Below are 14,894 nucleotides of genomic sequence, written 5' to 3'. Positions count from 1 at the left end.
CAAACGCAGTGCGAGTGCTATGAAGCTATTACGCTTATGCATCGCTCACATGATAAGTATTACTGCAGGCATGACTTGTAAATAAATCAGCATATATAACGACTACATTGAATTTCCATTGTGATTATAACATATTACCAATCCCACATATCACACTGCATTCATACTATGAAATATAACTTACGCTTACTGTGAAGAATGCCTTCTCCAAAATTATGTTTATGTTGTGTTTTTTGGATATCAAGTCATATTGAGCTTTTGTAACTTATATGACTATGCAGAGAAGTCAGATCGTGCCTTATTTTTAGTATCGCAGACTTTGTGGGCTACAGGTTTTGTTGGAAGGAAATGAAACGTCTAACAGAGCTATATCATTCTAAAGTTTGTGAACAAGTCACAGTAACCAGAGTCAACTTACTTTAAAATACTTTATTACTTGAGAGTGGAGTAATAGGATTCGCTGGAAGAAGATAATGACTTGAGGTGAAATGTGAAAAAAAACTATCAGACAGAAAAGGGCTTGTTTCATCTGGCCGGCTATCGCATCATAAATCAATCACACATTTATTGTCATGCCTGTAAAGAATGCGGTCGAGCTGGGATTCCATTTTTAACACGAGCTCACCTTGCATATTGCGCTACAAATCAGCAGTCTTAGCCTGCTTGAAAAGTTTAGGAGAGGATTATTGTAAGAGTTCAAAGGTTGAAGTGAGGTTGATAAGACCTAAGTGTAAGAACAGAGTTAAAGGGATGTAAAAACATTTTATCACCAGTCGCACCTAGATAAAAGTGCCATTATACTTATAAAAGGATATCCTAGAGAGTTCATAAAACTTTAATTGCTTTATAACAACATTGTATTCGAATTCTGTTATATGTGGCGGTGCTCGGCCAAAGACTCTTTCATTTCATTTACCCTGAGTGCCTGTTCGGTTTGATAATTCACCAAAACTCTGTAGGAGAATGATTGCATATCCAAAGTCAAACCTGTGATGTCATCTCAGCAGTGCCTGGCCCGCAAAAAAACCCATCACATTTCCATACAAAGCCGGGCAATGGCTCATGACGGTGGGAAGTAGCTGGATCCATGTTGGACAGCGATAATAGGAGATGAGACAGGGAAAATTGGACAGATGATGTCAGGGGGAAAGACTGATGGGACTGTAGTTTGATGAAAGCAGTTAAAATGCAAACACAGCTCGGTCTCATCACTCTTTTTTATATTCATCCTTTGATTTGTTGTTTACATGAAAAATTATTTCAGCCTTTCAATCTGCAAGCGCCAAACCCTGACTCCAAGCCTTCACAATAATAATAATGTGGCTGTCACGCTTTTAAGGAGACTAGAAGTTTGATTTGGATCCATAATGCGACCTACAAAGACCTGTTTTCAGCTTGAGGAATGGACGTGCAGTTTTACTCCGCTTTGCTTTGGTTATGCTGCCAAAAAAACATGAGCTCAGCTTTGTCCAGCTTAACAAAAACTATTTATCTTACAACCGGGCAATGGCGTGATTGAAATAACACCTGCAATTCATTTCTACAGGCAGCATTTATCTTAAAGTGCCGCAGGCCGGAAAATTGGCCTTTTTTCCTCCCCGGAGCACAGAGTTCGACTCCTGTGGGTTATAAAAGGCACTCGGGCGAGCATGAGCCAAATAAAAGATAAAAAGATAATGTTTTCACTCGCACAGGTTGTTGGGAGGGACTGACAATAAAGCAGCGTGGAGAGCTGGGACACATTTTTCAAAGATTACATGTATTCAGTCAGTGCAAAAGGACCCTTGTGATTCAGAATAAAAGAACAGCCTCAGGTACTGTACATAAGCAAGGACATGTCTTTCTCATCACGTATTCAGGTAACACGATCTGAAAACAGCACAGGCGATAAGAGGATCTGTACAGGTACAAGCTGAGTTAGATAATAGCGACGTCGGTGCGGTCAGTGTGAACATAAGAAACCCACGCAACAATGGGAAACACATGTTCCCATATTCTCTGGGGGAAAAGGCCGAGTGCAAGTGGTGCTTACATGCAATCATGTGTAATGGCATGAATCCAGCGTGAAGAGGTGAAGGGAAATCCCCGATGTCGTTGCATTGTGAGGCGTGGAGGCGCGAGAACTCATCAGTGGTCACCGTACGATATTTACCCCCTCGATTGATAGTAACTGCAGAATGTTAATGGAGAGCGTGGAGGCCGAGGCAGAGGGGGTGACATGGAGAATAGCAGCTCGGTTGACTTTGTGTCACGCAGTCGGGGTGAAAACTCTGAGTTGTCATGGTGAAAATGGAGCATGTAATAGCTTGTCTTGCACAATAAGACTTTTGTGTGATAAGGAGGCGATAGCAGCAGCAGCAGGCTTGTTTATCTCGGCAACACTAAGTGGTCCGGTTGTCGCTCATTGCAAGCCAACCACCATGACATCTGTGGAAAATTTTAGTTTTTACATCACTGTTATCCCAAAAAACCCTCATAAGTAACAGAATACAGAGAGAATAAAGGAAGAAGTCTTTGTGAGTGGCATTGGTAATGGTAGTACGGATGTAAGTTTGTGCATCCCTGTTTTATATAACCACCCTAAGGCATTTATGTGGGATATAAATGTATTCAAAAGTCAGTTTTTACGAAATAGTAAATGAATTCTGGGCTTTTTTCTATAACAGAAACACACAAATTGGCGCAGTAGAAAATTATACTTTCATGAAATAATTCCTGTAAGGCAGCAGAGGTAAATGAAGCATGAAACACTCTCATATCTCCATATTAAGCGCTCATTAGTCGATTGGCAACCCAAGTGCTGAGGTGGAGTCCATATTCTGCATTAGCCTGCTGTAGAGTGCCTCCTAGAGGTCAGAATGAGAAAAGCTCCCATATCACAGATGACAAGAGATATGAATAGAAACAAGCACCTTAGTGTGAAGTGAAGAAAACCTCTGTCTCTTTGAAGCTGAGACAGGGAACCTAAATCTGAAGGAGGCAAGCACACTGTATCACCGCTGTCATATGTAAGCTATAAATGGAGACCTTGTAGGTGACAACAACCCTTCAAAGTAGGTCTGACCTACATGAGGGTCCTCTTGTCAACTTCACTGGAGAGGTGCAAAGACAAAAGTACTCTTCCTGAAGTTTTGCAAGCTGCAAGCACAGCAGGTCTTTAGTTTTCCCTGGCTCGTCACCGTGTTGTCTTGCAGTCCCCCCTCCTAATATGTAATTATAAGCACATCCATAGACAACCCAAACCAGTAGCCACAGTAAAATACAAGGATAGAGCAAAGGCCACAGCTTTGAATAGAGGAACTCTCCAAATACACAGCCGCATCCCCAGCAAGCGGTAGTTCTGTGATCATTGCTACACAGCGTGAGCCCCCAGGCACCGAAACATTACCAAACCACTGTCACACATGATTCTGAGCCCCCAACCACACGCCCGCCCATGCTTGGGGGCGCAGAACAAAATTAAAGTGTGATGTCAGTCCTTCCAAGCATCTAAACCAGTACAGTGTGGGGACATTGGCTGCACACCCACTGTCTCTTTCTCTCTGTGTCTCTCTCTCCCTCTCTCTCTCCTTTTCTTGCTACTATGCTCTGCTTTTCCTCTTCCGTGGTGGAGACGGCTCCCAGAGGTCTTGTAGCACAGTGTCTGCTCCACTTCAGAGCCTGTCTGTAGTTTCTTCTTCCCGCTGTGAGCTTCAGAGATGACAGAGAGGTTGGAGTCCTAATGAGGAATTGTAAGAGACACTGTAATAGCTACAGCTACGTCTCTAAAGCAGCAAGTATCCGCATCTCTGCGTGCAACATATGGCAAAACTCCCATGTTTCATAATTCTATAAGATTAGTGATTGAATAGAAAACATGTTCCTGTTGTGTGCTTTCAGTCATGCGTGACACGAGTGCCGTTTCAATGATCATTACTCAGTTTTCTCCCATGTAAACACATCTGGCACTGAATTCTCAGCTGGAACTTCCCTTCACGTTCATCTGTTTGCTGCAAATCAGACTAAAATAACCGGGAGAGGACAGAGTCAAAGCTCAGGGGTCCTCATCAGCGCCACACATGTGGAACATCCATGCAGTTCCAGTCCATGAACAGGGAAATAGTGACAAGCATGGCCTAGGAGAGTGTTTTTACACCTGCGTGGCTACTGGGAAACAGACCAGATTCATTTTATGAGACAATATATGACTGTTCCCCCTGTAGATCCGACCCCATAGTAGTCTGGGCTCATCTGAGCAATTTATGTCTGTCACACAAGAGAGTATGAAACATATGTATGTTGGAAGTTCAACAAGTGTAATTTCATCTTCATAGGTACCCACATGAGCACAAGTTTCCTCATTTAATACGGAAAAACTGGGGTTGTATTTGCTTTGATTTCCATGAGTGCCCTTCTTTTCTTGTAGTCATTTCCCTATAAGGTGGACTATACTGACCCCAGCTGGCCTTTATTGGTACAACAACTGCTGAATTCAGTCATATGTCCTACAAGTCCCAGCTCTAGTATTTATTTTGGTATGTAAACTTGACATCATACCGTAGTTCATCGTTTACATGTCCAAGTAAATGGATTTGAACTGTGTGCTGTTCTTAGTGAAGCATTGATCAAGTTGGAATAGTTTCAAATTCTTGTATGTTCACTTACTCGTGTTACCTGCTGTAAGAACAATCACATGTTTTGTTCCTTTCTCATTCATTTGCAGATCATGCTATAATAAATATATGTGAAGACAGCAATCAAAACTGCGGCCAGTGTTTATTCTTTCTTTCAGTTTTGATTATTTATCCCTCTTTTTAACAGGTGTTACATAACAACCTCACATCCTGATGGCACTTACCTTTAAAACCGGCTGAAGTATATTAGCATTTAAGAATATCTACTACAATCATATCAGCCTTCTGACTGATTCAGACTATTTCAGGCCTTATACGCTTCATATCTTGTTGTAATTCATGGCTTTGAAATTGAATGAACAAGGGCCACAGACCACTTGTACCTCATCAGCATTTCAAAGGCATCATTGGCTTTGAAGAGCAAAATTAACCTGCCCACATGTGATGTAACTGCAGCTTATGAGTACCGAGCAATATGTAATGTGATGTGCGTAACACATGTGGTTCAGTTCTATAATCTACAGGCCATAAAGTCATTATTAGTCATTGTTACATCGGTGAATAAAATAAAATAGAGCTAAGTTGTCTTTGTGTATTTAATTGAATCCGTTATGTGAGTTACTGTAACTGTAAAAAAAAAAATTCTGTTCTTTCTTTTCATTAGTTATCATTGTAATTTGTACTAATTTACTTTAAGGAACGTGTACATTTATCTTCGCTCTTACTTTGCGTCTATTCTTCTTCTTGGACTTAGACTTCCGCTTATTAGGGTTGCTGTGGCGACAGAACGATGTGAAAGCCCCGCCCCTCTGAGTTTACCCAGTCAGAGCTCCGTCTAACTCCTGGCCGCACTGTTTACTGTGTAAACTGTGTGTGTGTGAGAACCTGACACACACCAACTTCAATGTTTCACCCGCTGCAGATTCTTCGCCTCTTCCCTCACACTCCCAGGCTGTTTCTTCTCCATTTTACCTGAAGTTTGTTGCCGTTGCTGCTGCCACCCAAACAAACTTCCCATGTGTCGGTAAGTGTTTGCGTCTGTCGTGAAGCTTCGACAACAAGTTTTTTATTTACACAACACTTTGCTTATCCGTCACAGGAAGTTTCACAAGAAGAGAAGAAGTGTGTATCAGGAAGGAAGTGATGAGCGACTAACTTTTTGTATTCTCACACGTGTTTCGTGTGTCGTGTAATTGTTCTGTCCTGCCTCTGTCCTTATCTCCCTCGCTGGGTTTTTTTTATCGGTGCATATTGCATATTTAACCGCGTATTTGCTTATTTTATGGCGTTATTATCGTAGCAATGAAGCATTTGGCAGGTGTCGCCGGTGTTGACAGCTGTTTTAGTCGCCGCCAATGAATTTGAGCAGGAAATGCAGTGAACGTGGAGTGTATTCGTCCTGTTGGGCTGCCTCGTCGGAGTGTGTTCAGTGAGTCAGAGTGTGTGACGGAAACAGGAGGAAGATGTGAGCGTTGCTTTGTTTGTGCAGCTCATAGGGATGATGATGTTGGACTGCTTCATGTCATGGAATGTCAATACCGAGATCTGTGAAGACACGTAAGTGCTGTATCAAGTCATATTAGTGAAGGGTGACCTTTCAGGGTGTCATTTTATTCTCCTAACCACAGTGTGAGGTGCCTGTGGAACATTGTGGCCTTCTCCTCTACAACTTCTCGTAGGCATGATGAAGATTGTCATGTTCTTTTTTTAATTTAAGACACTCTCTAAGGATATGGATGCACATGCTGGCTGCACCACCTCTGTGCTCACTGAGTTGAAACAGGCCTTATGGAGTACTGTCCTTTTTAACGCCTTCCACCTGTCAAACAAGCCGTGTACTGGTTGTTCGGCCTTGTTAGGACGGTGCTGGAAATACCTACACACACTTGCTAGCCTTGCACTTGGTTTGTGTGTGTAACCACTGAAACGTTTTCAGTGCTGACATAGACTGGAAACAGAATGCAACCACAATATTGCACTTTGTAATGAGGTAAAGAAACAAAACGATGCAAAGTGACAAAAAGTCTAATGTGCTTTTCCTTTACAGTTGCAGTTTTGTGTGTGTATACAGAGTTTCTGTTGCATTTAACTGCCATAGTGCTCACGACACTTTGTGAATTGGCTTTTGACATCATAACATTTAGTCAGCACAAGATAAACGTATGCAAAGCAACTTTTCTCAGCTGCTCATTGTAAATATTATGGACTTAGTTTGTGTTACAGGCTGAAACTCCTGAGGGAAGGCAAATGGAAGCAACAGATCTAAAGTTATGCCAAACACACTGTTCTATAAAATGTGGCCGTCTCCCACATTTCTGTTTGGAAACCTTAGTTGCCTGAGTTGTTTTTCTTGTCTGATAGCAGTTATGTTAGGTCAGTAGCGCTGTCTAAACACACCGAGTCTACAAACCAGGAAACAATATTTTCTTTAGCTTTAAGCCAATAGGATAGTCTGTAAAGATTAGACACTGTTCTGTATCAGTAATATAAGAAAGCAGATCTCTTTCCAAACTGCAGTTCTTCCTCTTAGTCTCTCACCCATGTGTAAACCGCATTTGTTGCTGACTGTGGTTGATGACTTTTCTTGTGAGCTTCTCATGCTCGCATTGTGTTTCGCAATGATTCGGCTTGAACATGCAAGCGTGACCAGTCAAATATGTAGGGCACAGTTTGCAGAGAAATTACACATATTTAGAGTAGAATAGGCCAGTTTACAGACATTATGATGTATAGTTTATGTCTGAACAAAAAAAAAACAAATCTGCTGAAATATTTAATTATTATAGAGAATATTAACGAGATTAGATCCAGTTTATTGGTCACATGTGGGAAATACTGTAAGACAGAATGGAAACGTGTTTTTCTCTGCAGTCATATGTCGAGTCAGCTGATTCTTTCCCAACACAATGTTTGAAAGAGCCTCAGTGTGTTGCTGTGTGTTTGCTTAGCTGAAACTGAACTCTCCTCTCCTCTCCTCTCCTCTTCCCTTCTACCTGCCTGCTTGTCTGTCTTGTACAAGGCCCAAGTATCTGTATTTGTGTGTCTGACGTTCTGTCGCTGAATCGACCCGGCCCGCTCGTTGTGCACGACGGCGTCCAGAGGGCAGTCTTCCAAACCAGTGGCTAGTTTGTGGGCTTAAATGTTAGATTAGTCGATATTTCCAAGCAGATGGGACTCTCACTTTCATTTTTGGGTTTCCTTGTCAAATGACATTAAAGTCTGCAGCCATAAAGGTTGGAAGGAGTAGATGAGTGCGTTTTGTGGCTGTACATATTGAACATTGTGTAACTGTTGTAAGTCCAGACGCATTGCAGATCTGTAGAGAAATGGAGGGAGGTGAAGGTCTCCTAATTTACTCTACAGATTGCTGCTGCTGTGCGCTCTTTGAGTGTTTCTGCGATATCACACTACTTTCATTTCAGCTGATTAAAGCTGTGAGATAGCGCCGGTGAATTAATGGCCGGCGTAATTGTTTGAAAGTATTCATGCAATTCATCAGGCAGGAACAATGCTGCCCAATCATAACGCTTCCTTTCGTTGCAATGATGTAATGAACGAATGAGACCAGAGAATGGAGAAATATATTAAAAACTATAAAAAGCATGTCTACAAGTGTAAATTGTGTGTTTATATGCTATATTTTGTACATCAGCGTGTGTTTGAAGACATTTCTATGATTATCTGTTTCTAATAGGATAAGATCTGTTCCTTGTTGCTCAGGGTTATTTATTTAAACTGAAATCTCTTTTCTAGGCTTTGACTAATTACAGAGGCGGTTGCTAAGAGATGTCATTCGGTGACATTGGTGAAAGCCTCTGATGTACAACAGCCCGAAGCTCTTCATCTCCAGGATCTCGTCCCTCCACTTGTGTGTCCGCACCTGGCTCATGTGAACGGCTCAGAGGAAACCACCGACACACCGAACACCATGGCGGCGAACATCTGTGCCATTACCAAGGCCACTTCCGGCACGACGGCGCAAACGGAGCGGCACGGACAGGGGCAGGCCGGCGGCGGCTGCGAGAGTGAGAATGGGAACTTGGGCCAGGACACCATCGTACAAAAGACACACGAGTTCTTCCAGATATGCGACATTGAGGAGAAAGGCTTCATCACCCGACGGGACATGCAGGTGAGGATGACGAGCAATGATACTTTAAAGTAGAATGGAGATTGATTTTTGTTGTTTTAGTTTAAAAATAATGTTTATTCTAAGTGTATATTATATTTTCAAGCATTTACTTCCCTGGAAATGAATAAAACATGAATGAAACTGAATTTGAATAACTTCTTAATCTGCAGAATATCAATGCAGTTCTTCACCTCTTTAACTCGCTGAGAAGCCAAGGCAACTCCAGATTTGTACCCATTTTTAGAGACAGAAAGCTGCAAAGACGAGCTTGGCGTGAAGTGCAGGATGTGTATAGTGAATGTGTACTCTTCAGCGTTGCCTAATGCTGCTTATTCAGCACTGCATAAAAGAGCGAGGCGTGATGCGAGCGGAGCACAGAGAGCGGCGCCGGAGCTTTGTCATGAATCTCTCTCTCTCTCACATTAACGCGTAGATTCACTCGTCTCTTAGTTATTCACCGCCGCTGTGGTGAAAAGCTTTGATGACACACTTGTCACTCTGGCTGTGAAGGAGTGAATCTACATAAAGAGAAACCTTTGAGTGTTTATGATGGAAATGAGACGGCTGGCATGATGGTGCTCCTCTCAGCTCTATTTCAGTATTCATTACATTATTCATCTGATGGTTTGTGCACTTCTTACGTTTAATTGCTGCCCCTTTTTTGCGTTTGAATCATCAGCTGATTGATTCTGTCCCTGCCTTGTAATTTGTACCAATGTTTTAGTCTCAATATTTAGCTGTGGATCGCACTTAGACTGTAATCTTCTCACCAGGACCACAACAGAACAACAGTTGTGGTCATGTGTCATGTTTGCTGACATAAGGGATATGTTCTGCACAGATAACACAATTTACAAGAAAGGGACAGCGAAAGGTCGTGCACAGATCCTGTCCTTTTTCCTCGTCCCTACACTGGCTTGTATGGGGGGTCTTGATGAACACTAGAGACGTGTAAACACTGTAAACGTCGGCTTACAGGGCTCAATGTATTCCGTGTTGGTTCTCACCCTGGCATGACCCTTTGAATCAACATCACGGATGCTGATAAAGAGCAAAAAGTCGTCCTCTATTATTAGTACAGCGCAAATGACTATTCTTACAGGTCTCAAGTGTCGGTTGTTATAACTACAGTACAGTTAACACCCTTGAATCCTTGTTCTTGCCAACAGCAGCTGTGTTCTGTGTCTTGTTAAACAGAGGCTAAATGGAGAGCTCCCTCTCAGTGCAGAGGAGCTGGAGAACGTCTTTGACATGCTGGATTACGACGGCAACGGCTACCTTACTCTGGATGAGTTCTCCTCCGGCTTCAGTACGTGTTCCACCTCCTTTTTCCCTTCAAACACAGCTCTTGGTGTCGTCGCCATCCCGTTTGATCGTGTGCATGTCATGTCATCTCCATGTTCTAGGTGAATTCTTGTACGGTCGGAAGTATTCTATAGACGAGGGGATGGGGGAGAAAAACCCCTGCGCCAGTACACCGGAGGCCTTGTACCAGTCGCAGTGGGAGAAGAGGCTGGCAACCAGCGAGGAGGAAGAGGAGAAACACTTTAGTATGCTCATGGAGAACCTGGGAGCCAACAGCGTCCTTGAAGAGTGAGTGCGCTCGCTGCTGTGCGAACCTGCGCACAGTCTAATGTGTTTGTTTGTGAATCTGTGTTTTTAGGTCTATTTCAGACACTTTGCCAAGGTCTCCTTTAACATTACGTCATTTCACCGACTGAGCCTGAGACAATAATCAGCTGTGCAAACCAAACAAGAGTTGGAAAGTTCCACAGACCTATTTCTGCGCTCTCTCTGATCACCTGCCAGAATATCCTCGTCTCAGTTACAGCACGTTCAGTCTGAAATGTCCTTATCAACGTTTGTCTGCGTAGGTATTGTGCTGTGGTTACAGTCCAGGCTTACGTACTTCGGTCAAATGACTAAATGTAAACTTGTGCTGTGTTGTTTTTGTCTTTACTCGAATGAAACAGACACGAAGGTTTGATCAAACGCATGACTAGACTCACCTTTAACAAACAAGTGACTCAATGAAAGTAAACTGTAGATGGATGCCAGCTTTTGACATTTCCGTATCTTGTTAGGGGCGGAGATGAACGGTGGCATATTAGATCAATCACTTTGTGCAGTTCTGATATGGACCTTGGGGACTTTGAGAAGGTTTTGCGTTTCCCTTCTAAATCAAATTGCATTTTTTTTAGTTGTCTCTCTCTCTGCAAGCTGCCTTGAATACACATTTTGATACATTATGTAATGTCCCTCAAAGTGTGTGTCCTTTGAGAGTCTAGAACTCCTGATATCTTTTCAATAAGCAGTCACGACAGACATTTGACTCTTTTTCTTTCCCGACAATAAATGTACTTTTGAAGGCCGATAACATTCACATGGTTGCCTTTTAAAAGAAACTCATTGGTTTCAGCCAGTGGAAACACACACACGCACACACACATCCACTGCTGATAGAATTGAATAGGACTTTAAGGAAGACTCTTGCGTGTAATGTCAGTATTCTCATAATCTCTGTCTGATATTCTGATGTAAGTAAAGCAAATAAAGTTTAACTTAACTCCAGTGAAAGACTGTAAATGCCATTTTTAAAGAAAGGGCCCGCCACATTTCATCACACCCGCTTCTTCCTTCCCTCTGTCCCTTCAGTCCCGGGGAGGTGCGTGATCTGTGGGCTCAGCTGCGGCGAGATGAGCCACACCTTTTGTCCAATTTTGAGGACTTCCTGGCCAGAGTGACGTCCCAGATCATCGAGGCGAACCAGGAGAAGATGGAGATGGAGACCGCTCTCCAAAGGTCAGAGCAGGTCACACCTTTCTACATTCTTCTTATAATGTCTGATTTGTCCTTTGTTTTATTCAGCACATCATCATTTCTGTGTCTAACCCTCACAGGAAAGCAGCATCACATGATAACGAGATCCAACGGTTGTATGAAGAAATGGAACAGCAGATCAAAAATGAAAAAGACAGGATTGTGCTGAAGGTATGAGCCTAGTATTGATCTGGAGCTAACCAACCTCATGCTGGAAGACGCTGCACATCGACGTTTCCCTCCTCACACTTTGCTCTCTCTCCCCCTGGTGCTGTAGGATTACGAGCAGTTCCTGTCTCGCAGTCAAAGCCTGGAGCTGCAGCTGTCCAACAAAGAGAGAGAGCTGGACATGCTCTTCAACAAACAGAGGAAGGTGAGTGGCAGTTAGACAAATAAGGACTGAGGACACTGCAGGTTCATTTTATATGCTGTTCAGAGTAGCTTTATTATCAGTCCAGTTGTCTGACATAAACACGGACAAACCCATTTGTCTGAACACCGTGAATAGAGCCTCACTTGAACTGTTTCATCACCTTGCTGTTACACAAAGACGCCCCAAGATGTCGCTGGTCCGCTTTGTAGCGGCAATGCTGCGGTCAAATGCAGTGGGACAGTTGGATAATACCAATGTTACAAATTGGAAATTGCAGTGGAGGAATTAAGTGTATTTCTTTACATAATACAGCAAAAGCAGTGTTATAATCTCCTTCCCCTCGTTTATACTTCCGTGTTTGGGACTCGACCTTGACCTCGACGTCACACCGCAGTCGTTATTTAACATGTGGCATCCAGCACTTTCCCATGAGCTGGGACATAGCAGAAGTCAAACTGTTGACAGAGTGAAACAGAGTGTAATGCGTCTAATCTGTGCCATTACACCGTGTTCCTGCAGCAGCTTGTGTTGATAGAAAGCCTCTCTTATAGCACTGTCACGTCTTCATTCACAGCCATCGATTCAGGCTTTTAAAGTCTAATTAGGGAACTGAAATGAAACTATTCATGCTGTGTAGGCTGGGAAAAAAGCATTTTTGTATGATTCATCTTTAAGAAGTAGCTCGTTGATCTATTTTTATTGTGCTAATTAGCTGTTTGGAAGCGTCGTGTCCACTCATTATCTTGTCCCCGCCTCATCTGTGCCTGGCCGTTGCGTCATATTGCCGCAGGTTATCAGCCACATTGTCTATTTATCAGCTGAGCCTTATCACGGCTCAGAGCAGAATGGCAGCAGAGCCCCTTGTAATTTCTAATCAAACATAATCAGACAGTGTTAGCTCGGGGCTTTATTATCACCATCAGCCATGTGTTGATTGGGTCCTCCAATATCAATAAAGCAATATGTGTCAAAGCCCAATGGTTCATCGACCTTCCTCCTCTTCCTCTGGACTTTAGGCCTCACAATTACAGAATTTGAGTTTGACCGACATGGCTCTTTAATAGCTGATGTAAAAAGTTGTCTTTCGTTGGGGGATTAAGTAATTAGCAAAAAGTCGATTTACAGATGAATATTGCAAAGAGGATCATGTTTAAATCCAGGTGTTAGGGTTTTTAAGCTGCTGTGATGAGCAATACTGGGCACACAGGGACACTGGATACCTGACCATTCAATCATATACTTCACCTAATGATGTTTACGTGAGGGTCTGTCCTGCCTCAGGAAACACCTCTAATCCTACTGAGAGCTAACATGACTAACCGCTGCTCTGTCTGCAGCTGGAGCATCAGTGCACCGAGCTGCACAGCGAGAAGCGAGTGACCAAAGTGGAGAATGTGAAGCTGAAGCAGACAAACGACGAGCTGGCACGAGAGCTGGAGCACACCAGTCAAGAGCTTCTGTTGGCACAGGAACAGCTGTGTCTCCTGCAGGGGCAGTCCACACTCCTACATGAGGAGAAGGAAATGTGAGCGGCTGCTAGTTTTAGCTACCGAAGCTGCTTCATAACTCCAACCAGCAGAATTTGACCTCCAGTTTGTTGTATCGTGTTCATGAATTCCATCCATTGCCAATCATTGGGTTTCATATTATCAGTGAGCCGGAGCTAAAATTAACCTTTTCAACAGCCTATTAAAACTCTTCCCATTAACTCTGATATATTCGCCCTCGGGCTGCAAAATTATTGATATCAACTCATCGCTATAAATCAAACCAGAGGTGGCGACTTTGCTGCTTATAATCCCACTCAAATTTAAGATGTTATCCATTTCTGTTTATTCCATTAGAGAGAAGCATCTTGTTATTCATTAGTAAAGCATAACGGCAGTGGAGTCTGCTTTGTTGACAAGGCGCATTTTCCAGTGAAATCTCTGTTCTTCCACACAGGGAAATCTACAGGCTGACTGAGGGGCTGCAGAGAGAGAGAGCCAGCCTGCTTAAGCAACTGGACCTGCTCAGGTAGGAAGCAGGAGAGCAGGATGGGGAGCATTGTTGTGTTGCCCAGGCCTTCAATTTCTAAATGAAAATAGTAGAAAATGACATAATGGTTCTGCAAACTCTCATATCACATTTTCTTGATTATCTCTTTTTCTCTGCCAGGGAAATGAACAAGCATTTACGTGATGAAAGGGACATGAGCTTTCAGGTATATGGGATGTCTTCTGCTAAAATTGGATATGAATATTGTTGGAGAAGGGAGGGGGTCCCTTCTCCAACAATATTATAATGGTTTTAATCATTTTTTTCATTCTGCAGAGGCCAAAGATTTCTATGAAAACATCGGCTAGGAACCAGAGGCCAGGGATTAATGTTATGAATCACACAAATATAAACAACTTCAAAAGGTAAACTACAAAGCATGCATCTAAAACTAAATGTATTCATCTGATCTCATCCAATTACCTTAGCCAAAAACAGAACGTATTCATGTTTAGATTTTATTGTTTGAAGTCAAAGTAAGGCGACACAAACAGCATGGGTGAGTTTGTGCCACTAGCTTTGTTTCTAGTAGAACTCAGGTGTGATTTGTGTGTGCAGTGAGAAGGAGGAGGTGCTGCGCTCTGTGAGGCAGAACCTAGCGTCTGGGCCCAGTCAGCTTCCCTCAAGGCGGCACCTCCCGAGGATCATATCCATCGAGGAAGACCATCTCCCGCACTTACTGCAGCAGAGCCATCAGGCCCAAACAGCACTCCGGGGCGGCAGTGAAAGAGTGGACACTGCAGAAGAAGAGGAGGAGGAGGAGGAGGAGAAAATGGACTTGGTGATGAGTGATATTTGCCCACGTGTGTCCTCTGACCAGCAGGGGCCCCCAGAGGGACCTGAAAGAGACACACCCGCATCTCCTAGAGGTCAGCCTGTTGGCAAGGAGACCAGCCTGAATGTAAGCCTGTGTACATCC

At 43.1% G+C, this 14,894-nt stretch overlaps 1 protein-coding gene across 2 annotated transcripts in view; it reads left to right on the top strand.

Moving 5' to 3' along the window:
- Positions 1–5,441: 5,441 nt before the first annotated feature.
- Positions 5,442–14,894, top strand: part of cracr2aa (calcium release activated channel regulator 2Aa) — a 13,290-nt gene continuing 3,837 nt past the window's right edge. The window contains exons 1-12 of one of the 2 annotated variants that reach the window (XM_076139914.1): positions 5,442–5,637; positions 8,367–8,745; positions 9,943–10,054; positions 10,152–10,338; positions 11,401–11,547; positions 11,646–11,736; positions 11,843–11,938; positions 13,276–13,463; positions 13,883–13,954; positions 14,096–14,141; positions 14,252–14,340; positions 14,534–14,876. In XM_076139914.1, coding sequence (XP_075996029.1) covers positions 8,542–8,745; positions 9,943–10,054; positions 10,152–10,338; positions 11,401–11,547; positions 11,646–11,736; positions 11,843–11,938; positions 13,276–13,463; positions 13,883–13,954; positions 14,096–14,141; positions 14,252–14,340; positions 14,534–14,876 — 1,575 coding nt within the window. In that variant the 5' untranslated portion in view covers positions 5,442–5,637; positions 8,367–8,541. Of the gene's footprint in view, positions 5,638–5,764; positions 6,171–8,366; positions 8,746–9,942; positions 10,055–10,151; positions 10,339–11,400; positions 11,548–11,645; positions 11,737–11,842; positions 11,939–13,275; positions 13,464–13,882; positions 13,955–14,095; positions 14,142–14,251; positions 14,341–14,533; positions 14,877–14,894 lie in introns of those variants that run through there. The other variant, XM_076139920.1, reaches the window with a different exon arrangement.

This window comes from Genypterus blacodes, unplaced genomic scaffold (assembly GCF_046128005.1).
Source record: "Genypterus blacodes isolate CSIRO-AG114 ecotype Tasmania unplaced genomic scaffold, CSIRO-AGI_Gbla_v1 ptg000015l_1, whole genome shotgun sequence".
NCBI lineage: Eukaryota > Metazoa > Chordata > Actinopteri > Ophidiiformes > Ophidiidae > Genypterus > Genypterus blacodes.
This window is presented reverse-complemented; position numbering and strand designations above follow the sequence as displayed.